Genomic DNA, 25,899 nt, shown 5'->3' on the forward strand with positions numbered 1-25,899 from the left:
CTCGCAGCTGGCTGCACTGACAATACATTGTCATTAAGCTTATTGTGTGGCAGCAAAGTTCAGCCTAGTGAGGTGTAAGTGGTGCTGTGCTTAACTTTGTCCCCCCCCCATCCCCCCCCCCCATGAAGTCATTTAATAGCCCATTCAGACTCTGCTAATCCAACTATTGTGTCACTGTCTGGGGTGAATTCACAAAGTCTCAACTGTCGCTTACACCCAGTCATGTGACCTAAGGTAGGCTACAGGCACATGGGGCTAAAGGCAGGAAAATGCCAACTTTCTAAAATTGTAATTTTCAAACTTGTAATGATAAATCCGACTTTACCATTAAAGAGGATTTACCATTAAAAGTTTGTAGAGACGGTTTAGGATTTACAGCATATTAAATATAATAGGAAATCCACAATGTTATCCTATGGGGGTAGGTCTCACAGTAATGAAAAAATGAATTGGGGAGTTTTTTCACTTCTAGGACATTTAAAACTAAACTCTAAATGTGCTACCTTTTAAATACACAGCAGCCTGCCCTATGTGTTACCTAGGGCCTACATTAAGAGTGACTTGTATGTAATAAAAGGGGGCTTTAAGGCTTGGCAAGGGTTTTAAATGCCAAGTCGACATGGCAGTGGGGCACTGCCTTCAGGCTGCAATGGCAGGCCTGGGATAAATTTTGAGGTGCTACTTAAGTGGATGGCACAATAAATGCTGCAGGCCTACTGACAGCATTTAGTTTACAGGTATATGGTATAGCACTTCACAAGGGACATACATGTTAATTAAATATGCCAGTCCGGTATATGCTAATCAATCCATGTTTTAGGGAGAGAGCACAAGCACTTTAGCACTGGTTAGCAGTGGTGAAGTGCACAGTCCTACAACCAAAATGCTAAAATCCTGCAAAAAGTAGGAGGAGGAAGGCACAAGGTTTGGGGGTGAACCTTTAGAGAGCCGTTTCTAACAGGACCAAATCAGATTATAGTGGAGCTGTACTTCAGAGTTTTGTATTGTTAACTGATTCCAGCTGCTATGTCTGCCAGTCTGGGATCGGTTGTCGAAAAGATTCTGCTGGAATGAATATTCTAGGTTACTGTCTGTAATGGCTCTCCCACTTTACATTCTTCACCTTTTTGGCAGGAGAATATTTTGACAGGCCTAAGGTCACTGTTGCCTGTGACTGCTTACATTGAGCCCACTCTTTTACTTCCTGTGGAATCTCGTCTATCTATGACTGCAGGCACTCACCACTACCTGCTGCTCGTGATCAGCTACTGCTATGGAAACATTTCCATAACCAGTCTTATGCCCCCGGGGGTTCATAAAAGAAATCTACTGGAATCTAGGTATCCACCAGAAAGTGTTATGAAAGGGAATTGTGTTTTCTCTTGAAATAAAACTGTGCTTAAGATGATCTGTATTGTACCTTACATGCCTAGTAGATTAGTGTTGAATAATTTAGGCCCACTTAAACTTTTCTATACACATTCAAGTAAATTACTTTCATGACACTTTTTCATTCACTTTCAGATGCTCGCCTTAAGTCGTATAACCGTTTCACACCCTGTAATTGATGCAGCAGACCTTGTAGAAGCCAGCAGGCTACGAAGTATGGACTCTAAAGCAAACCTTCTGCATGGTAAGAAATTGACAATTTTAATCACATTTATTTAGTACATCTTTTGAAAATGAAGATTCTGCGGTTAAAGATTCTCATCCCATTTGCCGATCCAGGGTCATAATACCCTGATTACACCTTGCGTTCTGTGATTTTGTACATTGTTGTGTCCTTCTTTATAAACTACACCAAACCTAATCTTTTCAATCTTCAATGGTGATCGCTTAGGCCTCTGGCTAGCTATGATTTGCAGATGAGATGCAATGGAATTCACTATTAAGGAATCTGAACCACTACAACCTCACTGCTTTTTGTGGAATTCAACATGGTTGCTTGCCAGATTCAAGGACAACATACAGCATAGATGGAGACTACAACTCCTGCTTCTGTAGTGCAGCAGTGTTTAAAATAATTATGTTTCTAGTTTGTGAGTGTTCTTCAAAACTGTATCGGGTGCTTGAACCCTGTTCTGGGATGTTAATTTGTCCAGCATTTCTTTGCTCACCTCAAAGAGATCTAAATTTGAGGGGGGCTCTTCTTTCCAAACAAACTTTACTACTTGGCATCCTCCTGATGGTGATAAAGGAAATGGTGCATTCTACAATTACTGAACCTTCACTCTGACTTTAGAGTTTGCCCATGAGTGGCGTTTCCTAATTACATTAAGTATGTGCGAAAAAGGGTCATTGGTACCTACCACAGGCCACTTTTTCTGTCATGAAGGTCTGGATGTGAGCTAAGTTTATGTTTAGGTATAAAGGGAAACGGATAATAGTGTCTCCTCAATTGCTAAGGAAGTTGTGAGAAATTAGGTTACTGGTTGTGGGGGGGGTGAAACCCTACTCAAGTACTAGCTACAATCCTGGTCAGGGTGAGGCACAAGAAAACCCCAAATTAACCTTTTAGCTTGGCACAGAGCAGTCAGGTTTAACTTGGAGCCTCTGCAGACAGTAACAACGTGAAAACATAACAACAGAAAAATCCCACAGAAATATAGTAAAATACAGCAAAATGGAATAAAGAATTTGATACCAACAAAACTCCAATCAGTAGAACCAGCGATATGCAGTTTTAAAGATTTAAATGAAAAAAAAAAAGCCAAAAAGCCTAAAGTGCAACTCGCGGCTATCTGGTCATGCAAGATCGAGAGAAAGCCACAAGTTCAAGCGGACTGCAATAGACCACGAGTCAGATACAAGACCAGGTTAGTCCCGCTGAAAAACTACATTCTTAGTCCATTGCAAAGAGGTCCGTTTGTATTGGAGGATGCCACGAGGAGCAGGAAGAGTGTCGCAGACAGCCATCGATTTAGCGTGAAGAGCAGGCCTGGCATCGCAGGTGATCGTCACTGTAGCACAAACATCCTGTTGTCGTTGTGAATTGTCAGGCTGGAGCTTCGTGGTGGCGCCTTCGGCGAGAGGTCAATGCTGTAGCGCAAAGGGTCAGATTGACAGAACTTCACAATGGCTAGCAGTGAGAGCGACAAGGTTTTGGTGTCAGTTGACCCGTTTGTGGTCTCAAAGACATCACTTTAGCCCCACTGAGGCCGCATCAAGGGTCCAGGACCCAAGGGGCACCACTTTGGAGTTAGGGGCTTACTCCAGCTGGATCTGGATGCTGGTGTAGGTGGTTGGGAACCTGTTATGTCCCTGTGGCTCTGAACAGGAAGCCAGTAGACTAGCCCTTGGAGTCACTCTGTGAGTCCTGGGTTCAAGGTCAGGTCCAATCCCTCGGTCTCATGCAGGAGTGCAATAGGGCAGCAGTCCTGCAGAGTGGCATTTCTTTCAGCAGCACAGCAGTCCTTCCAGGCAGAGTCTCCACAGGTCCTGAAGTCTACTGACGAGTTGATGTCTGAGGTGCAATAATTATAGCAGGTGCCTCCTTTGAAGTGGGAGAAGCTTCTAGTGTTTTTTTTCCCTTTGAAGTGCACGTTTCCTGTCTTCAGATTAACTACAGGTGATATGCAGCCCTTTGTTTGGAGGCAGGACGCAGCCTATTCAAGTGTAATTAGGCCTGTGCCCAGCTCCGCCCTCCCATCTTGTCAGTGGTGGCCCATTCAAGCACGCCTAAGCTTTCTATTGTGTGTGGCAGTCTAGGAGGAATAGGCAAAGCCCAATTGTCAGGAACTTACAGTCCTGTGACGCAGAGACAGACTACAGAACACTAAATGGCTAAGATAGGAAAATGCCAACTTTCTAAAAGAGGCATTTTCAAAATTGTAATTTAAAATCTGACTTTACCATAAGAGAGGACTTTTCATTACAATTCCAGAATCACTAAACATGAACTGCTTACCTCTTCCCATTTGGAAGTTATAGCTTATTAAATCTAATAAGGTTAGTCCAATGTTACCCTATGAGAAGGGTAACCCTAATAGTAATGAATTTGGTAGTTTTTCAGTACCAGGACATGTAAACCATGTCCTCTGGGCTGTCCAGGACCTAGCCTGTGGGTAACTTATACATATTAAGAAGGAAGGTTTGGGCTTGGCAAAATGTTTCTTTTGCCAGGTCGGAATGGCAGTTTAAAACTGCGCACACAGGCTGCAAATGGAGGCCTGAGACCAGTTTAAAGGGCTACTCAAGTGGGTGGCACAATCTGCTGCAGGTCCACTTGTAGCATTTATTTTACAGGCCCTGGGTACATCATGTACCACTTTACTAGGCACCTTTAGGTAAATTGAATATACCAAATGGGGATCCGCCAATTCTACTAGGTTTAAAGATAGAACACAAGCACTTTGCACACTTTACCACTACTAACCAGTGCTAGAGTCCTAAAGCCAGCAAAAAAGAAGTCCGCAAAACAGGAGGGTTGAAGGCAAAAAGTTAGGGGGAAAACAACACCAGTGATACCAGGTCTATCAGAAGTGTTGAAGAAAATGGCTGAATTAGAGTTAGGTGGACATGGCTGGAAGGAATGACATGAAAATGATCAGGGAACTTAGACTGCATACAGCCTCTAAAAAAGTGAATGTTTTTATTGTTTGCATCTATGAGAGAGTCTATGAACATACAGAAAGAATCAACTGGCTTGAGTTGCTGAACTACTTCCAGCTGGTTAGTAAGGTGCGTATCAATGAACTTTGTGACGACAATGTCTAAAATGTATGAAATCATCAAGAGTAACATGCCAGACATGCAAACTTTACTTTGAAATAAATGGAAGGCTGACCCTGTTACTCTTAATGATGGACTGGGAGTTGACACCTGTGTGTGACAAGGAGGTGGACTTTTAGTCCAGCTTGAGATTGATACAGGCACATACATAAGAATGTTTTACACACACTTCAGGCCTCATACTCTGGGGCGAGAGTCATCTTCCAGATCTATTGGGTGCAGCACCTGGAACATCTCTCTTCTGTTCCCCAAAACCTTTGCACTTGTTGGATGTGGTAGGTTTTTGTGAAATTCCTTTGTCCGTTATTGGTTTCGTCTTTTTTAGGTGAAACTCACTCGTCCACCATGTCCTGTGTTGTGGCCATTTTTCATGGCAATGTGGGCAGAGGCAGGCTGAATTACAAATTAACGTAAAGTCTTGCGAGTGAGAAATCCTTAATCGAATGTCAGGACAGTTTTTACAATGGAGACACTGGCTGTTTTTACAAGGTCTAAAAGGACATGTGAATGCCTTGGCTAATGTGCCCCAGTCAGATAAGCCCCAAGGTACCCCCCGCTTGTGGCAAACTACTTCAGTTTGATAAATGTTGAAATGTTCAGAGTGCGAGAGGATGTGTTGAGGGTGACAATGAAACCAACATGCCACCAACTGAATAGTAACTGCCTTTAGGCTGTATAGACGGGCCAATTGCCATGTCAGTGATTTCAGTCCACTTTGCTTAAGTTAGAGGTGTCCATCTAGGCTTCTTTTATTGGGAGAAGTAGGCAAACAGGTGCTTTTAGGGTGAATAAGGTGAACTTGATGCCATTATTCAAAGAAGTCATAATGACAGATTTAGTTATGACAACATTAAGATTAAATCATTAAAATGCTCCGTTTCCCCAAGCAGGAGTCCAAATATAGGAATATACTGCAAACTTTGAGATGTTTTTCGAAAGTTCACCTGCTTAAGAATGATGAGTCCCTATTCTGCTGTTGACTTCCTTTACGAAGCACACTTTATGACTCCAAGCCAAAGATAGGGAGAATTCCCATACTGAAATGCTTACTGAAAAGTATTTTTGTATAAATAGTCACTAATTATATGCCAGGGTTACACAATGAAAGAGGAGCTAACCGACTCGTCCTTTTTGGAATCATCTGCAGAAGAGGACTTCGTATAATAAAAGTAACTGCCTCTGTTATGGGTTCACTTCAGTATGGGAGATGACTCCATTAAAAAACAGGTTTTAATGTCTAGCACTGTGAGACCTCCGACTGAAAGCTAGAGATAAATACTTTCACTTTTACAACGGAGGTAAACTAAACAGAATATAGTTTTATCTGAAATGTCATAAGGGAAAATGTGCTTATGGCAGATATAGGCTATATAACACTGTTGGAGCATAATTCATAGCTTTGTATCCTGGCTGTTTGCCGTATGTAACCAATGGGTATCCGTGTCACTCAAAGGTACGACTCTAAGCTGCTTCCACGGCCGTTCTGCTTCAGATGTTCACTCACCAGTATCCCATTCATGCTTGCCACAGGACACATATGCAAGCAAATGCCAGAGACTGGGAATAATTCAAGCATTTAATGACTCATTGGGGGGACCCTGGATTCTAATAATTTTTCAGTGGGGGTCCCTGTGTCCCCATACTGAGAGAGTGGTGTCCACAGAAGTCAAAAGGTTGGGAACCACTGGATTAAACTAATACGAAAGTTTTGTGTGCCCCTTTTGGAGGTGACCTGACCTGTCAGTTTGGGCTTAACTGTTACTTTTGGAGCATGGCCAAGGCTAATTTGCCTCTGGATGGTCTCTGTTTGATACAGTGAGCCAGGGCCGGGTCTAGGGCGTGGCGACCGGTGCCACCGCACCGGATGCTGACTTCGGGTGGAGGCGCCCTGTTTGCAAGTATATTATGAATTTAAAAGCACCTGTTGTAGCGTTTACTTGCCTCTAGAAATTTTCAGGCAACAATTAAAATGTCAAGATAACTCTGGTGATTAATGTTCTGCCAGAAGAGAGATCGGAATTTAGAGGAGCACTGTTAAAGGGTTTTAGTGCTGCAATCCGTGGTGGAGGTGGTTATTGGGATTTGGAGGCCAGGGGGGCGGTGTCAACAAACAGTGTCGCACAGGGCGCCACCAGGTTAAGGCCGGCCCTGCACTGAGCATAAACAGTAGACTGGAATTTGGCTTGATTAATTCAACCATTTCCTCCGTCGCTTTGTGATTTTTTGTAAGATAATTCAAACACAAATGGCGGTCACAAGTCTCCACCAGTCTTCATTCTGTTAATATTCAACTGTTTTTCTGTTAGGAGTTCTGTGAGCTGTTCGGCCCAACACCAAAGGCATACTGCATCAAGAAGTGGAATACTCGGCTGTCTGCTGGCACGGTTTCCCTGTTACTAAAAAATGCTGGATCCAAAGATTGTGGGCAGCCTAAACTTCAGGAAAAAGAAAGACTTCGAAAGTCAGTTGCTATGTTTGTGGTTTAGGCCCAGTTTGCTCGCGCAAGATGTGCCCATGGAACCTTCTTTTAGTGGGAGAAGTAGAGCGATGTAGCGTGGTGGAACTCTTGCACCGGTTGCACATTTCCCTGTCGTACACCCAGAACTGGGAGGACAAAGTATTTTTTTTTTAGCCCTGTTTTGAGGCTTGTAGGTCATTCTCGGTGAGAAAAGGTGCGGCAGTAACACAAGCCATGTCTCCCTGGATTCCCCGTGGCGTCTACTTTCTGGGAAATGTTTGGTTTTAGTAGGTTTCCAAGCTTGGTGGGAGGCACCAGGGTTCAAATACTGCCAACATTACATTTATCACATTTCTGTAAAAAAAAAAAGAACTAATGAAGCAAGTTGCCTGACTTGCAGTTTTCACTTGTTTCTCTTGTGTTGTGTGTCCATTCACATGTTGGATATTGTTTTTCCGCTTGCAGTACATTTCTATGTTTCAGAGTACATAAATGTATGGAAAAAAGGGTTAAAGGGTTTACTGAAACAGTTTTACATTGGCTTGGCACTCTGCTTAAGAAAAACTGGTGCGATCCATGCAAGTCAATCCTTCCTGAATCATCCCATGTTCGTAGTTCTGTTCTGACTTGATAGGTTTCTTCCAAATGCTGGACATTTTGGTAACTCAAGTTTTCAAGGAACTTGCATGAGAAATTTGTGAAAAAAAGTTTTCCTTAATTAAATCCACTGCCACGGTTGGTCTTTTGACCAGTCCTTTCCTGTACAATATGGCCATCCACATATGTGGAATACCATGTGGGGTACAGTATTGTTTAGTTTCTTTTTTTTAGACTATGAATGTGAGAAATATTTTGTAGCAATAGGTTGACTTTTCTACGACAATGTGGATTAGGCAAAGGGCGTGTCGCAGGCAGTCTCCTTAGCCATCCCATGGGGCAAATTTCTGTTGAAATGTCAAGTAAAAAATGCATTCAAAATGACCATGGTTTTTGCCTATTTCTTTCCCTAGGCTACTCTCTTCCACATATGTGGTACAGCTTTTTATCTGGAGGTTGGCTAGAATGCAGAGTGGCTAGAATTGTGTTTTTACTTGATTTATGCATTTTTGAGTTTCCCATTTGAGTGTCAAAATCCTATGTGCTAAAACTCCCTCACTGTCACAAGGCATTTTGGGCATTTCTAATACGCATGCCAACCCAACAACTAAAACCGACTTGTAAGTCAGACTCTGAGTATTATTCCAGTCATCTCTCTCCCTCTTGTACGCTTGTTTTTTTTCCAACTGGTCTCAAGTAAGGCCCAGACCCAACACCCCACTCACCACATACACTCTCACACTCGCCACAGCTCTGTAGAACTCAGCCAGACCAGACCTGTTCCTCCAATTTTGTATCGGTAACCCCAGGTCTGCCTGTAGATGTTTTTTTGGGAGGTTGTGGGGGGCAGTTAAAATACTTTTGATAATCTGCTTTCAATAGAACAAGTCAAAAGTAATGTGTTTCTGCTTTAGATATGTGTACCTTTTGAGGTTCACACATGATTTTCTAATCCGTTTGGCAAAACCAATAAAAAAATTGTAGAGACAGCAATGTTATGAAATTTCAACCAGTTACAAAAATGCTGGTCTTATTTTCACCTCATCTTTTTTTGAAAGGCGATTTAAATGCAAAAACATTTTGTTGATGCTATTTAATAACCGAAAACCCCAGTCTCTTACCACTTTTGGCTACATTCTCATTCTACTCAAATCTTAGATACATTTCAATCCCCAACATCTAGGAAGAAAAAAGAATAGGCATTTTGCTTGGATAATATTTGTGGAAAATAGTAATTGGGGTTTAAAAGCAATGTGCCCCAAATGCTAAAAAAGGGCTTAGCTTTTGTGGGACTAAAGCAGTGACAGTGAAGAGGTTATGTTGGTGTTGATAGTAAGATCTTTTTTAAGCAACTTAAATGTTCTGATGTAATTAGATCACTCAAAAATGTTGGAAAACCATATACTACGTATTGAATAGAAACCAATGTGCTGCCAGGAGAACTCATTCTTTTGCTCACTTTCAGCATGACAAATAGGACGTTTCCTTCTTTTGTTGAAAAATGCTGTGTTTTGATTAAATGTTGTCTCATTTTAGTTTAGTATTATTAAATGGACATTCATCCTTAGATGTTCCTTCTAGACACACGTTTCAAACGGGTTCAAGTACTTATCCTATCGATTATACTTTTGTACCTGTTAAGGATTTTCATAGCTGTCATCGAAAAGGAAGTTAGTGTCCATTTTCCCCTCCATGGAAACTCCACTCAGCACCACTACCATTACTCTTTTTTTAGGTCGAGCAAAGCAGAGCTCAAGCGCTGCTTTTCTGACGTGTTGGTATGTATCTGGGCTTTTAACCATGCCCACCGCATGTCCATCACTCGTTCATGGGCTTGCCTTTAAAAAATCCTTTCTTTTCGTTGGTAAATGCTTTACGTTTGTCCCTCCGTAGGGCGGTTTTGTTACTGCCTTGGCCATCGCCCCGTTACATGGCTAATTGCACTTTTGCCAATATGTTTGAATGCGAGCAAACTTCTTTTTCCTTTTGTATCTCTTCACGGCCGTCAGCTTGCTTATGTGAAACTGTAATACTTTATTTTTTTGTATTAGTTGTTTACTGATCATGTCTTTAGTGTGTGTTGTACTTATTTCTCTTTTATGCCCTTTCTTCATCTCACAACAACCTTGGTTTTAAGGGCAAGGGCTGATCAGCCTGTGTTTTGGGAATATTTCATTCTGAGCAGCTCATGTTTTTGTTTTTAACTATGGGGGTACTATGGTACTGCTTAGAAACAGCGCACAAACCAAAATTCTCCCTGGCAATCAGGAGTGTAGGGGAACAGCCGCCCCTGGTTTCAGTCACTTTCAGAAACACTTCCAAAGGGGGAAAGAGCTTTAAGAAAAACAATCCCCATCTGTCTTTTCAGTGAAGTTTCCGCTGCTTGCCAGCAGCTCATAATAAACGCCTTTCGTGTGAGCTTGTTACATTAGTTGCTAGTTCTGATCTGTGTAGTTCATGTTCCTCACAGCAGGCACATTAACCTTCTGTGCTACCTTATAATTAGTCCAAGCTTCCACCAGAGAAAAGTACGTTCTCTCTCCAGAAGTAACATTAATCACCAGAGTTATTTTAACATTCAAAGATTGAATGCAATCTTTGATCTGCCTACAACACATTCTTTGCAGCAGCCACATTAACCCTCTGCACTGCCTTATAATAATTCCAAGCTTCATCTCTTGCTTACAGTGCTGCATATAGTATGACCAAAAGAGACACTTGGGGAAATTCATAACAAAACCAAAACGAAAGTGCAACACAAACAACTGAAATATGCTTCTTTGCAATTTCAAATTAGCCTGCTTTAGTATTCAGTACTCGTGAAAGTATATGTAGCAGTTATTAGCGTGCAATGTAAAGTGACAGCTGAACCTAGAAAAAACATACTTTTTGTGTATGCTAACAAGGCAATTGTGGGTCTTGTAAGCTAAAAACATAAAGCTTATGGCTTCCCTATCAAGGAAAAATAAATCAGCCTTCTGTGTAGAGTAACAGCTGTATCTAGGAAGGCACACTTATTATGTTCGCGGTGCTTAATTTGAGCCTGTGTGTTCCGATACAGGGCACAAACAATTTTTGTTAAAGGGCCACCAGTTATTTTTCTGTCTCACCAATTTACTATGGGCAAAATAAAGAAGAATTTATTAGACATGCAAATTCTAACATGTGAAAATGTCCTTCCGCTCCAAACTATAAACAAGCTGCAAGGCTGGAAGTTTAAACAGCAAGATGTTATGTTGTAGAAAACGTTTTCGAACACAAGGATATGATTCATTCTTTACTCGTAAACACTGAAATACAGCAAATTAACATAAAAACGACTGCTGGGGAGACGAAAGTTCAACACAGAACAGAAACATTAGCATGTGTTTGTGAATGGGCAGCATCACCCAGATGAAAGAGTGTAAATAAGTGGCTGGCTGGCTTGCTCTGTAGACAGCAGTGATGTTATCAAATGCTATAAAACTTTGGGGAGGGAATCACACCTAAACAGTGTAAATTGCAGCCAAACACCATGTGGGACACACCAGTAAAACAACACGTAAACATAAATATTAAAAGACACAATTGTATGAATATGCAGGCATGAGCTTTTTAAAAAATATTTATTTTCCGTGTGGCCAGTGTGTTCCGTGGTTCGACTATAGTTTTAAAGTGGAAATCGTGTATTTTGTAAGGGCATATTTGCTTTCAATAAACACAGCGTTAGCGTGCTTCAATTAAGCGTCGCCCAATTAAACGCTGCTAAATAGCAACATTTTTATTTTTTGCAGCAGCTAGAGGAAGAAGGTAAATGGAAGTGCTTTAGTTTAATGCAGGGCCACTGGAATTATATGGTAGGGTGACCAATTTATGCAGCAAGAAAAGTCCTGTTATGAATTTATAATGCCAGGAGCTCTAACTCAAGAAAATGCTAGACCTATTGCAAATGCTAGTTTTATATGGTATAACGTCAGTGACGTTGTACGTTATACTTAAAAATGTTTTAGCAAGAATGAGTTCCTTTCTATTTGGAGATCAGTGACTTGAAATGGATGTATCAGACTCGTCTTAAAATTGTGTTTATGGGATAGCAGTTTGCCTACACATTGGGAGGCTTTAGAATGAGAGTTAAGGCTGCAGTTAGGACATAAAATAAGAACTAATAAAGCTGCTGCTCATCTAATGAAAATGTAGGGGTGCTCTTCTCCTAAATAGAGATGATCAATTCAAGTCAGAATATCAAAATCTAATGAAAAAATATGTGCCTTCTAGAAAAATTGGACTAAAATTTAAGAGGTTATTGATTTAGGTGATTCATAAACGTTTGATGTACGGTAAATATTTTTACAGCTGACTCTGTACAGAAAACTTCAGGGACTGAACATTATAAATATTCAGAGTATCTTTCAGAGCTGCCTGATAATAGTAACCAAGCAAATAATGTTTTGCAACATGTGGTCAATGAAGGTTTTCTAGATTCTTACTCCTGCGCTTATTAATAAGACTATCAAGAGTGTGTTGTTAGGCATGGCTAATGTATGGGTTAAAGTAGGGGTGCATACCTGCCCCTTCTTACTTGGTCTGTATTTGGCTGACTTGCCCCAGTGCTTCGCAGAAAAATCATTTGTGGCTCTCCAGCGTTGGAGGATGTCCACATTGAATGCTTCCTATACGTATTTTTATTTTATTTTATGGAGTATACCCAAATGTAAATTGGAAGCCCTTCAACAGTATTCCCCTGGGGAGAAAAAACTTCAAGTTAAGCAATAGATCTAAAACTCTCTCTTTGGGGACAAGTCTCGCAACATGGTGGCTTTCTGCCAATAATTGAGAAGAAGTTAGCTTTTAAAAGTTTATGGAAATTAAAATGTTGAGCTTTTTAAGTTCATCACATTTGAACATCACAAAGTTTCCTATTTTGTCCGCCTCTGGGTTAGTTACGTTTGACAATCTCTTTGGACTGACAGTGGGACCCAGGTTGAAGGCCTTTAGGGATAAAGTAGTGCCTCTTGCTTTATTTGGAGCAGAGCTACTAGCTCGTGATGCTACAACTTTGAAATAGTTTTAAAATGTGTGTTCTACTGACCACCTATCCCTGTCTTTGCAGCTGACCGGGTTGAATTGGGCTTAATTTCATTGTTTTGTTGTCTCAAACACAAGTGATAAGGTTCTTGCACTCTTCCGGACTGTGTGATGAAGAGAATGTCACTTTTTTAGGTTTGTCTTAGCTTTTAGTTTTGCGCCAGAATAAATTCTGCCTGTATGTAGTGATGACTTGAGGGCAGAGCTCCTTACTATTCCTTATAGATGATAGTAGCAAGGAGAAAATGCCTATCTTTTACCTCCATCAGTTGTACAGACAGGGATGATATTGAATGCTAGATGGTGGGAAAAGGTGTAAGCATGCAATTGTCTCATGAAAAGGTGAGACCTCCACTCCAGTGTGGGATTTCACAGTAAATAGTTCCTATTTTTTGACATGCAACCTCCACCCCACCTTATCTCACAAAACACAAGGGCCCATCAACACTTTAGGTTTCTAAACAACCTGTTTATCTTAGCATTCTGAATGCTCATTGTCGGTCTGGGTTCCTGTTCAGTGTGGACCATAGACTAAAGTGCCGATCCAATGTAATTTGTTGCTTTCCTTTCATTATTCTAATAATCATTTCATTAAATTTGCCCAACTGTTATTAGTAACTTTAAAAATCCGATTTAATGTAGAACAGTTTGTAATCTGTTTCGTTTTCTTGACAAAAAGATGATCAAATTAAACCTTTTGCCTTTCCTTTGCTTTAGGTCTCTCTGTGCTGGAAATCTGTTTAATTATAGCCATGAAACACCTGCATGATATTTATGATGGCGAGCCCTTTAATTTTCAGATGGTCCAAAATGGTAAAGTACTAATTTAATGCATGATTAATGTTCTTGAACATTTGCCTCCTGTATTTTTGCATTGATTATGACAATATTTATTGCCAATGCAGAGTTTCAGAAGTTTATTCAGAGGAAGGCTCACTCGGCATATAACTTTGAGACACCCGTGGTCATGAAGGTAAGGTTTTCAATGGCTTAAAGCATGGAAAATACTGAAATTTTTTGTAACGGAAAGGAATTGGCAGTTGTAATTGAAATTATAAAGATTAACACAATAAGCTTCCTTTTCCCTCCACTCCTGAATGTCCACCCTGTTTCAGCTCTTCAACATTAGACTGATGATATTGTTAACGTGTCCCTTTATGTCAGTTTTATACACATTAGGATTCGTTTTAGGCCAATGAATCTTTGGACCCAGTGGTGAGACACCACAGGACAAGATAACTGATCAGTATGTCAAGCAATATATCAATGACGTCATCAATATTTATCACCACAATATATTTTACTTTGGATAAAGACATTGATCAAACTGTCGGCGCAACCATGACCTTTCAGCCATGAATAACCACACCCTTTGATAGAATTTTATGAATTTTATTCCCTATTGATTACAATCTACTAGCAGGAATGTTAATCTCAAAACCAAGAAGCATAAGAACATCATCACAACATGGCAACCGTAATAAGATTTCATTAATGCGAGAATTATAAACATAAGAATGTAACACAGAGTAAACATAGATCAGAATACAAGAATATCGTAAGCCTCAGTTCAGCATAGCACCATGTCAGTCTTGTCTATTTGTCAGTCAGGTTAATCACCTAACCTAACCGCTAATTATCATCAGCATGTTGGGCTTCATGCAAAAAATAATTTAGAACATCAATTTAGAAAACCTCTAACTATGGTCTCTATTCAAAAATACAGCAGTTGGTGCCTAGAAAGGAAAAGCAAACAGACAAATTACAGTAGCATTGTCATAATTACCCTCCAAGGATTAGGTCAGCACACAGGATCAGTCTTCGTCTTCAGGACATCAGTTGGATCGCCGTCAGTATACTTCGACTAAAGGCAGGGGACACTTCCCTCTTAAGGAGGAGAAGTGTAAGGGCAGTCTAAGGATAAGGATGGTTTATTTAAGCCTTAAATCACCAAACAGAGTGACAGAGTTTCTGGATAAAATCGATAGCATTCCCTACCCAATTCCTTCCGTCCCTTTGTGACATGAGTTTTTATCCCTTTTTCATAATCCCTTCCCCCAAAATTCTATTGGATATTCACTATACCTCAATATCTTTGACCTATCAAATTATACATTAGGTAATCCCAATTGTCACCCCACAATAAGTTGTAACACTTTGATTGGTCTTCATAATTAACGTCTTCGTAGGTGGCACATCCGGGGGGTGTCATCACCGTCTTGGCACGTTTCTCGGGTCATGAGCTTCTTTATCCACGGTTAAATGTCCTTGTACATTCTTTCGTATACTTTTGTTTCAAACTCTGTATAAAACTTATACTAAGGCAGCTAATATGCGGATGAGAACAGGATGAAATTGGCTACATGAGACGAAGGAAAAGAACAAATGCAGGGTCATGGCCCTTTACGAATCAGCACACTGAAAAACAGAGAAAATGCTTTAATATGAGAGCTAGGCAGCTAAATCCGCAGCTCAAGCTAACTTAAGGCCTATGGGTTTTAAATGCAATATTATAAACGGCAATATAAGCTAGATTAATTATGATGCAAGCAATCATTTTTATGACTAACATTAGTTCACACACGATGGTATTTCTATGTTTCATTGACATGATTCGAATACACGTTAAGCAACAACTATTTATTGTAATTTTCTATGCAGCATTGTTAGGCATTTATATAACGTTTCACGTTTAGCATATGTAATATTTAAACTACGCTCTCTCAGTCCCTCCTCTGATGACGCTCGTCATCACACAAACCTTTCACTTTTAATTTTTCACCTTACGCATAATACACATTTCGACATCTTGCCCTGTATGTGAACTTTCCCAAATTTTGTTGAACATTTTTTCTCTTTCACTTTCCTCGTTTCTCCTGGTTCTTTTAGTCCAATGTCTCTTTATTTTGTCATTAATTTTGCATGCCCCCCATAATCCTAATAGACAAATCAGAACAATTAATAGACCCATCAAAATTTTTGCAAGTACCCCATTCCAAATGTTGGTAAACCAGCTCCCAACTCTGGCAATCCCCTTTCCAACTTTCTCCCAAACACCAAGTTCTTTCAAATCCTTCAAATCTGTACTATCTCTAGTAAGGTTAGTAAGCATACTTCTAATCTTTTTACTGTTATCTGGAATGAATGAACAACAATGACGCTCGTTGAGCATCTTGCAGACCCCTCCACTCTTTGCTAAAAGAATGTCTAAAGCAAGCCGATTTTTGAAGAGTCATGGCTCTTTCTGCAGCAAGTTCAGTATCCATCAGGAGTATAGCCCCTGTAAAATTTGTCAACATGTTATCCACAATAGTAGACAACTTCTGTATCTTCATAGAATTTAAGATAACCCCTATTGAAGGGATTATAGCTCCAAATATATCACCAATGACAGCCGCCACTGATTCTCGTTTTTGTCTAGGAAGTTGTAATTCAGACGTCTTAGGTATCTGTTTTAAGTCATCAATCTGGTAAATCTTTGGGAATACTATTCCCAAATAACATGTCCCATACCATCCCTTAGGGAGACAGTAATATGCATTTAGCCCACAGATGTAATAGATCCCAGGGATCGCTGGATCGTGTCCATTCAGCATAAAGGTCCATTTACTCTGAAACAAAAACACATGACTGCACTCACTCGTTCCCACAAACAGGTTGTCTTGCTCGGATTTTGGCCTATATATATACAAAGCCTTGTGTCTTGATTGCGGTGTAAGCATAATCATTTGCATATGTGCGTTTCTCTAACCCTTTTTCTAACCTTTCTTTCAATGCTTTGAGTCTATCATCAATGTGATCCAAAAAGCTTTTCTCAACGGGCGATAATAAGCAAGTCAAGTTATTGCGATGTGCATAGGCTGTCCCAAATGTAAGCGTTGGCTCAAAGAATCCTCTAACTATTTTTATATCATGTTCTTTAGCTAATTTATTTAAAAATTCAGTCACAGGCACAAAAGAAAACACAGCGTCTAGGTTTGAATAAAAGTATTGCACATGCTCTTGATTGTAGAACCTTGTTAGTAGCAAGCTGCAGCTAATTCTGTAAGTAAGAGGGAGACTATGGTAAGTAACTCCCTCCTGTACAGAAGAAGGAATTTTAGTACACACATAACAATCTTTCCCATCCATAGTTTCCACATACTCATTTAGTAAGCGATAGACATTAGTAGAAAGTTCACCTTTTGCATTAGTTCCCTCATACATGTGTCTTGCATCCTGCTCAAATCTTTCCCAAGGTGTTAGTGTGGTAGTTTCAGGTTTTAAAGTAGCATTAATGGTTTCTTTCTCTATCCATGGCATTCCTACGATCACTCCCACAATTATCACTGCACACAAAACACCTATTATAAGTCCTAGCCAACCACACACTTTACTTCCCTTGCTACTACTTTTATTATTAGCCTTGTCTGTATAGAATCAGATAGTAGAGCAACAATCAACTAGAGGATGGTTCAAATTCTCTGGCTTTCTGCGTGTATTTACAGCGTCTTCACTCACTCCAGGACCCCTTTTGTCAAATCAGGTTAGCAGCTTGTTTAGTAATAGAGTTTCTCAATAGTCAAATCCGGTTCCAGTGTCACTTTAGGTAATTCATAAAGCCTCTATTTTCTTTCAATTTTTCAGTTTCCGATTTTAACCAAGCTTTTCTCAGATTCGCTCAAGTACCGTAGTATTGGCCTGGTACTTCTCGATCAAAACAAAATGCCAGGAATTCTTGTTGCCATTCAGATGTTGTAGCATACGCCCATTCAGGACCTGTATATCTCCTGTTTGCAATTCTTTTTCTTTTCAACTTTCGTTCACCTTGCTGTTCTCCTTCGCTTAAGTCTTCTACTCGAGATGTATCACTTTCCTCTATTTCTGTGTCTCTTGGTACACCTCTTATTCTAGAAAGCGGTTTGTTTGGTCTGTCATCACCCTTATGCGTCTGATGTGTCTTTTCAGGACTTTGGACAGCACCCTCCTCTTGTACTATGGCGTTTTTGCTTGATGGACCTGCAATTGGCTCAGGAGATTTCGGCTCACTCTGACTTCTCTCTACTATTTCTCCTTCCTCTTCTTCTTCTTCTGGGTCTGTACCAGGTTCAAGTTCTAGCCCATATCTGTCTATTTCTGGGAGAACTTCTTCTTGATTTTGTCCTCTTATCTTATCGTTTCTACTGAGATAGGCTCTCTGTCACCTCTCTCGAACTCATTGACTGTTTGAGGGACGAGGCTGTTCTCAGTGAGTTCCCCAGCAGTCTCAGTTCTTTCTTGACTGTTTTCTAAACCTGAGACTTCTCCTTCTGAAACAGGCGTGCTGGTAACTCCGAACTCTTCTTCATCTGGACACGTTACCCTTTTGGTGTGGCTGGCATGTATCCAGTTTGGAATTCCGGCACACTTTACAGCAGTGGTAGTTGTCAAGATCACTTGATAGGGCCCTTTCCAGCATTGCTCCAGGCACGACTTTCTTACATGCTTTTTGACAACCACCCAGTCACCAGCTTGCAGAGAGTGGCCTGGATCCCCAATCGGTGGCAAAGTGTTAGCTTCCACCTGGTGAGAGAAAGAGCGAATCACATCAGCCAAACCTTTGCAGTAATCCAACACCATATCATCTGTAATATTCACTAGAGCATTTGCAGGTACTGCTGGTAACCTCATAGCTCTACCCATGAGGATTTCATGGGGGGACAATCCCGTTTTCTTATCTGGGGTGTTTCTCATTGACATCAACACTAGGGGTAATGCATCTGGCCACTTCATATTGGTAGCTGCACACATTTTTGCCATTCTCGATTTCAGGGTACCATTCATTTGTTCTACTAGTCCTGATGCTTCAGGGCGATAGCTACAATGCAGCTTCTGTTCGATGTTAAGTGCAGCACACAGAAGTTTGATCACCTCATTGTCGAAGTGTCTGCCCCTATCTGACTCTATAGAGACCGGAAACCCGAATCTTGGTATTAGTTCCCCGAGTAGTAATTTTGCAACTGTGAGACTGTCATTTCTTCGTGTAGGGTATGCTTCAATCCAGTGACTGAAAACGCACACAATCACCAACACATATTTCAATCCTCCGCAAACAGGCATCTCAATGAAATCCATTTGCATCTTGCTAAATGGACCTCCAGCTCTCCCAATGTGGCTCAAAGTTACCACTGTCCCTTTTCCCGCATTCATCTGCTGACAGATGATGCACCTGTGACAAATGACCTCAGCCGCATGTCTGAATTTTGGATTGAACCAATCCATTTTAAATGACCTGATCATTGCGTCCCTCCCAAGGTGAGCCTGTCCATGGTACAATCGGGCAAATTGTGACAAAAGGCAATTTGGTAGAACTAATTTTCCTTCCTCTGAAACCCATATATCACCAGCTCTCTGGGTACATTGCATTTTTTGCCAAGAACGTTTTTCTTCTTTACTTGCACAACTCTGTAATGTCTTTAACTCATCTAAGGTATCAACTACTCTCAATGCAAGATTCAAACATGTGTCACTTTCAGTCTGCGGTAATAGTTCCCATTGCTCTTTGAACGATACACAGTTCAATGCACAAAACCTTGCGACTTGATCTGCATAACCGTTTCCCATTGACACAAAGTCTTGTGATCTGGTATGAGCACTGCATTTCACCACGGCAATTTCAAGAGGTAACTGAATTGCATGTAACAAATCTTTTATGTATTCACCATTTTTCACAGGTGAACCAGATGAGGTCATGAAACCTCTCTGGGACCAAAGTTGGCCAAAATCATGCACAATTCCAAATCCATATCTGCTGTCGGTATAGATAGTGACTTTCAGATTTACAGCTGCGTGGCATGCCTTAGTAAGGGCAATTAGTTCTGCCACATGTGGGGAAAACACTTTTTCAAGCCAGGAAGCTTCAACAATGCCAGTTATAGTACATACCGCGTAACCAGCTCTCAGCGTTCCCGCAGAATCTCCTAGACAGGACCCATCAACAAACATGATGCAGTCATTTTCTTTCAGTTGGGTGTCCTGAATATCTGGACGAGGTTTGGTACACAGTTCAGTTACTTCAAGACAATCTTGTTCAAATTCTTCCTAATTTTTTATCTCAGTGTTTTCAACAGGAAGTAAAGTTGCCGGGTTCAATACACTGCACCGCTTGAGCGTGACATTTGGTGACCCCAGTATGATCGTCTCATACCTAGTGGGACGTGCATTTGTCATGTGTTGAGTTTTAGTTCGAGCCAACAGAATTTCAACTGAATGTGGAACATTACTGTTAGGGGATATCCCATGACAATGCCTTCACATTGTGTGAGCTCTGACCAACTGCTGCAACTGCGCGCAAGCAACCCGGTAAGGCTGCTGCGACAGGGTCCAAGGTAGCTGAAAAATATGCTACAAAGCGATTCGCATCTCCATGGACCTGTGTTAAGACAGACAAAGAACAAGCATCACGTTCATGACAAAACAGAAAAGGTTTCTCATAGTCTGGCATTCCTAACGCTGATGCCCTGCACATACATTCTCTTAGCTCCATAAAGGTCTCAAGTTCTTCCTTAGACAAAGTTATAGTATATGGCTCATCCTTGATTTCTTTGCCTGTTAGCTTTATCAATGGTTTTGAAATGATCGAGAAGTTGGGTATCCACTGGCGACAGTAGCCCACCATTCCCAAAAACATCCTGACATCTATTTTTGTTGGTGGAGGTTTCATTTGCAAAACAGCTGTTATTCTTTCCTTTGATATTCTCCTGGAACCCTTTTCAATCAAATGCCCTAAATATTTCACCTCCTTCTGACAGTATTGTAGCTTTCTGGGTGACACCTTATGCCCATTCTTTCCCAGATGATTCAGTAATACAATGGTATCGTATTTACAACTGTCTCTGGTTTTGGATGCAATGAGCAAATCATCAATGTACTGCACAAGAGTTGAATTAAAAGGCAGCACCAGTGGCTCCAAATCCTTCTTCAATATCTGATTGAAGATGGACGGTGACTCCGAGAACCCTTGAGGAATTCTGCACCAACTGTACACCTTATCCAAGAATTTGAAACTGAACAAAAACTGGCTGTCCTCATGAAGAGGTATCGAAAAGAAGGCTTGTGATAGGTCTACTACGGTGAACCATTCAGCATCACAGGGGACCTGAAACATTATTACTGCTGGGTTGGGTACCACAGGGCAACATTTTACCACAATTTCATTTATTTTTCTCAAATCTTGTACAATTCGGACCTTTCCACAGGGTTTCTTCAAACCCATTATTGGAGATTTACATGGACTGCTCAAAACCTCCTTCAAAATCCCTTGTCTGACAAAATCTGCAATTATTTGTGATACTTCGATGAGAACGTCCTGTGTCATGTGGTACTGTGGTACTTGAGGGAATACTGCATCTGGCTTTATCTGGACTTTAACTGGTTCTACCCCTTTTATTAGTCCTACTTCTTTTCCAGTCAGGTCCCACACCTTCTCCGTTACCGTTCCCTGTAGTTCGACAGGCAAATCAATCAAGGTATGCATCGGGAATAAAGTAATCAGAGGGTAGTCTTCATTTGTTCCTGTCTCTTCCTCAAAAAACTGACTTTCATCTCCCTCATCATCACTATTTGTCTGTAGTTCAATTCCGTCATTGGAACAGGTAATTGAACATTTTGTTTTACACAGTAAGTCTCTTCCCAGTAGGGATACTGGACTCGAGTCGCAAACTACAAATCTATGTAGCCCCTGGAAGTTACCAATCTCAACCTGCACTGGATCTGTAATCGGGTTAGTCAGATACTGATTTGCTACGCCAACCACTCTTATGGTACGCCCTGAGAGGGGCAATCTTGGAACCTCTGCACTTCTAAATGTGGAACGTGTGGCTCCTGTGTCGACCAGGAATGAAACCTTGTAACCCATCACCTTTCCTTCTACATATGGGCCTCTTTGATCCACCTCTAAGGACGCTGCAAGTCTGCATTCCTCACTTTCTGAACTGTCATCTGACCAATCCTCATTCATGCCATTTTCACCTCGTAATGGGAACTGTTGTACAGTGTTATTTTGACTTGTTACCTGGCCTGTGACCTGCTGAGGAAGCATCACCTGTTGCTGTCCCATCTGAGCTATTGGTAATTGCATTTGCTGTCTAGGCACCTTAGGAATCTGCTGCTGCACTGGTTGCATTTGTATTGACTGAAAACGCGGAATTTGCATCTGCTGCATGGGCTGTACCCCTTGCAATTGTACCAGATTGTTCTGAAAGTTCGGGTTTAGATGTCTTATTTTTGGACATCGTGAATTTTGTAATGTACTGACATTACTACTTTGCTGAACAGCACCATCCTGCACCATATTTTGGCACTCCCGTTTCCAGTGCCCCACGCCCCCGCACGCGTGACACAGTGACATCTTCTATACCCCTTGTGCGTCATTTTGAATTACAACAGTATTCATGTCTGAACCACGGTTCACAAACCCTCGACCCCTCGGTTGGGTCTGAAACACACCGTTCATTTGCGGTTGCTGCTGTATTATCTGTTGGACTCAATTTCCCTGTATTCCTGCCTGTGCAGCCCTTATCTGCATCACCATCACCTTTTCTTTCACCTTTTTCTGCTTCAACTCAGTCTCGTCACTACAGTATTTTGCATACTGCAACACCTCATCAATCGGTTTTGCTTGCCAACAAATCAAATGATTCTTAAACATCTGACTGACTTCCGGTCGCAACCCTTCAACAAATCTAAACACGAGAGGGTTCATATCCTTTGGTTCAATTGTCTCAGTACCACTATAGTGTTTGAACGCCTTTAACAATCTTTCATAATACGCATGTATTGACTCTTTAACCTCTTGAGAGGTCCGGTCGATTTTCTGCCCATCAGTCACTTTTGGCAACACCTTTTGTTTCAAAAACTCGATCACCTTATGATAATACTTCATCACTTCTTCAGAGGGTGCCCCGGTCACCTTGTCCCTTGCCGGCTCCTTCGTCGGCCAATCAACTCCCCTCTTACACTCAAGCCACAAATCAGGCGGAACAATGATTTCAAATAAGGTATTCAAGTCTTCCCAAAGACACTTTGCAAGTTTCACGAACCTGTCTGTTTTCTGGTACCACTCGATCGGTTTCTCTCTTAATCTGGGATAATCGTTAGTAAAGGATAGAATATCTCCTCTGGTCCATGGCACATGAACTAGGTCACCACCAGCTGTTTCTCTCATAGGTAATATTTTTACTGATTCCAAATCAGGTGAAACCTTAGCTTGATTAGACCCTGGACTATCTCCTTTTCCCTTGTCTCTTTTCTTTGCCCATCTGCCTTCCAATTTTTCCAGTGCCCCCACATTTGTGCGCTTTGCAACAATTCTCTCAAATGTGCCTTCATTCCCGCAGACCTCATGTGTTCAAAATCTTTTGAATCAAAGTCTAATCTGTAACTTCTTTTCAAATGTTTAGTGTTTCCAATATCAATATTGTATTTATCTGCCAGATTTGCTAATCTCTGATGCACCTTGCCCACTTCTTTGGTAATCTTAGGGCATAGGTATCTCAGTTCTGCCTCAGTGTAAGACTCAAATCTGTTTACTCCCATTGTATCTTCCCCTAACTCAGTAGCTTCTGCCCCTAATCTTACAAAGTTCAGGTATTCGTCTTGTTTTTCTTTTTCTGGCTTGACTGTAACTACTGCAGTCTTCTGTGAAGTATAAGTCTTTTCTAACCATTCGTTTAACTGTTGGACTGTAAAACCCTGCAACAAAATGTTCCCTGCATGCATCATTGGGGTATGTGAGGTATTTGTACTCATTGTTTGTGGAGTTAGAACTCCCAACCCTGCTTGACGCATGGCTTCGAGGGGTGCTCCCACCGGACTAAGGTCCATTAAAGACCTCGGCTGTTCAACTGTTTGCTCTCCTGAAGCCATAATCTGTGGAGTTCCCATAGACCCTCCTCTTATCACATCTTGAGTCATTACTCCCTGATCACACATGTCTGTTTTGCCCTGTGCATACAATGGTACCAGTGGACCAACAGTAATTGGTAACGATATGGCGGCAGGTGTTTGGCCCGGACCCAAACTCCGTGGAGCAGTGACTCCATAGGTCTGTTCTAAAGTACCTGGAATTGGCACTAATGGCGGACCAGCTACAGGGTTGTACCCTGGTATCAGCTGTGGCTGTGGTTGGGATAGCAATTTCGGAGTTGATTCAATCTGTATTAGCTTTGGCTTTGTGTAAATTGGGTCTGGCGGCACTATCAGGTTTGTAGTAATCTCAAGTACTGGGACATCTGGGTAGATTCTCTGTATCTGCGGTGGAGGCAGCAACTGTATCGGTATGTCTGGTGCAGTGGGTACACTGACACCATTCTGTATCGAAGCAGTATCACTAGTCTGCACCGTATCAGTAACTCCCTTTTCCTGCATCTGGTTCCCAGGATCCATGCTAGAACTCTGAGCATTGTCGCTTACTGCATAAGGTGGCAGACGATCATGTAATAATCTGTCCATAAATTCCTCATCGTCTGAATCATCTTCCTCCTCCCAAGATCTTTTATTTTCTTTCGATTTGTTCGAATCTTTATCTGTTTTACAAGAAGCTTTCTTTCCTGGCGTCTCTTCTCCCTGTGCTATTGCTGGAAACAATTTTAATCCGTCTACAATTCCCTGTCTCCACATTTTGTTCTCGTTATCCCACATAGCCTCTGCATAAGATTTTTCTGCCCTTCGCAATCTTCTCTGAAACCTTTCTTGTCTATGTTTAAGTGCCATCAAGTCCCAGATTGCTAATGCCTCATACTGAGCTGGTCTCGGAGGTGGTTTCTGTGTACTTAACATCCACCTCAAATTCTCTAGTACCTTTTGGATTGAATGTCCCATGTTCTGGGAACGCTAGACATCCCTCTTTCTCGGTTAGTTTGCGCCACTGTCTCATCCATAAACAAGGAGCAACACCTTTCTCTTCCATGACTATATAAGCCGGAGTCCCCTCAGGTGGTGTAGGCTCCCCATCAGTCGCTACAATATACACGTCTCCTTTTAGAGCACTCTTGAATGCTTTAACAAAATTCATTTTTGCGATTCTCTGTTAGTTTTTTACTTAATCAGAAGTGACTTAGTTCCCAGGACACTCTTCACCAGCCTTTCTCAACCTATTGCCTCTCACGGACGGCAGCCAATCCGTGCGCGACCCCTCTCGGCAACTGACCTATCTCAGCGCTGCACCACTGACGTCACACTCACATACACACTGCAGCTGACAAAGTCTTGCGGCTTGTCTGCTCCTCACTGAACCCATAAAAACTCACACAAACTAATGCAGATTATTGCGAGCACCTTAAATGACAACACAAATCTGGCGGTTTACTACAGGAAGGGTAACACATTCGCTTCAGAACTTTACAGAGATTTCACTTGAAGCCTCGGCCGCTACTTTCTCCTTATTAGTTCCCGCATACGCAAGCAGAATTCGACCCGCAAATCCTACTCTCGACTTGTCATTGACTCCTTCTAGTGCACTTTAGAATTTGTCAAATCTCCATTGAAGGTTTCATACACACCATACAACCCAAACTTGACTTGTCAACCACGCCCGATTGACGTATTAAACCGCACAGATTACAACATAAACCACACTTGTCTTCGTACTCCGGAGTCTTAGACCTCGACAGGTCTGTACACAACTACCAACCACGTGGATAATTTTTTTTGAGTATTAAGTGCCACACTCACATGAAGTACGCCGACTTCCCTACTCTCATACCGCGGAGTACGCCCACTCCTACTAAACAACACTTAATTTGACCTAGATACACACACATCCTCACAATCTTCTGCAAAAGGCATAAGCTAAGCAAGCGCAAAATCCCTAATCCACATACATTATGGCGCCGAGAACATTCCCAACTCACTTAGGCGGGCTCCGAGATCCCGGGAAAGTCATGGTGAACTTAGAAACCCTTCATACCTCCAATTTGCATTAACACAGAAAAACAAGTTAAACAATAATTCTCCGTCCTAGGGCCCACAAGGGCCAAACCATCGCTCTGCTACCAGAACTGTTAACGCGTCCCTTTATGTCAGTTTTATAC

The 25,899-nt window shown here is 41.5% G+C and overlaps 1 protein-coding gene across 7 annotated transcripts in view; it reads left to right on the forward strand.

Moving 5' to 3' along the window:
- The window catches only part of ORC4 (origin recognition complex subunit 4), a 217,285-nt gene that overhangs the window by 165,778 nt on the left and 25,608 nt on the right, over window positions 1–25,899 (forward strand). For all 7 annotated transcript variants that reach the window (XM_069225231.1, XM_069225234.1, XM_069225232.1 and 4 more), the window contains 3 exons: window positions 1,525–1,633; window positions 13,568–13,663; window positions 13,756–13,823. In XM_069225231.1, the coding sequence (XP_069081332.1) occupies window positions 1,525–1,633; window positions 13,568–13,663; window positions 13,756–13,823 (273 nt within the window). The remainder of the gene's footprint in view (window positions 1–1,524; window positions 1,634–13,567; window positions 13,664–13,755; window positions 13,824–25,899) is intronic.

Source organism: Pleurodeles waltl, chromosome 3_1 (genome assembly GCF_031143425.1).
Source record: "Pleurodeles waltl isolate 20211129_DDA chromosome 3_1, aPleWal1.hap1.20221129, whole genome shotgun sequence".
NCBI classification, from domain to species: Eukaryota; Metazoa; Chordata; class Amphibia; order Caudata; family Salamandridae; genus Pleurodeles; species Pleurodeles waltl.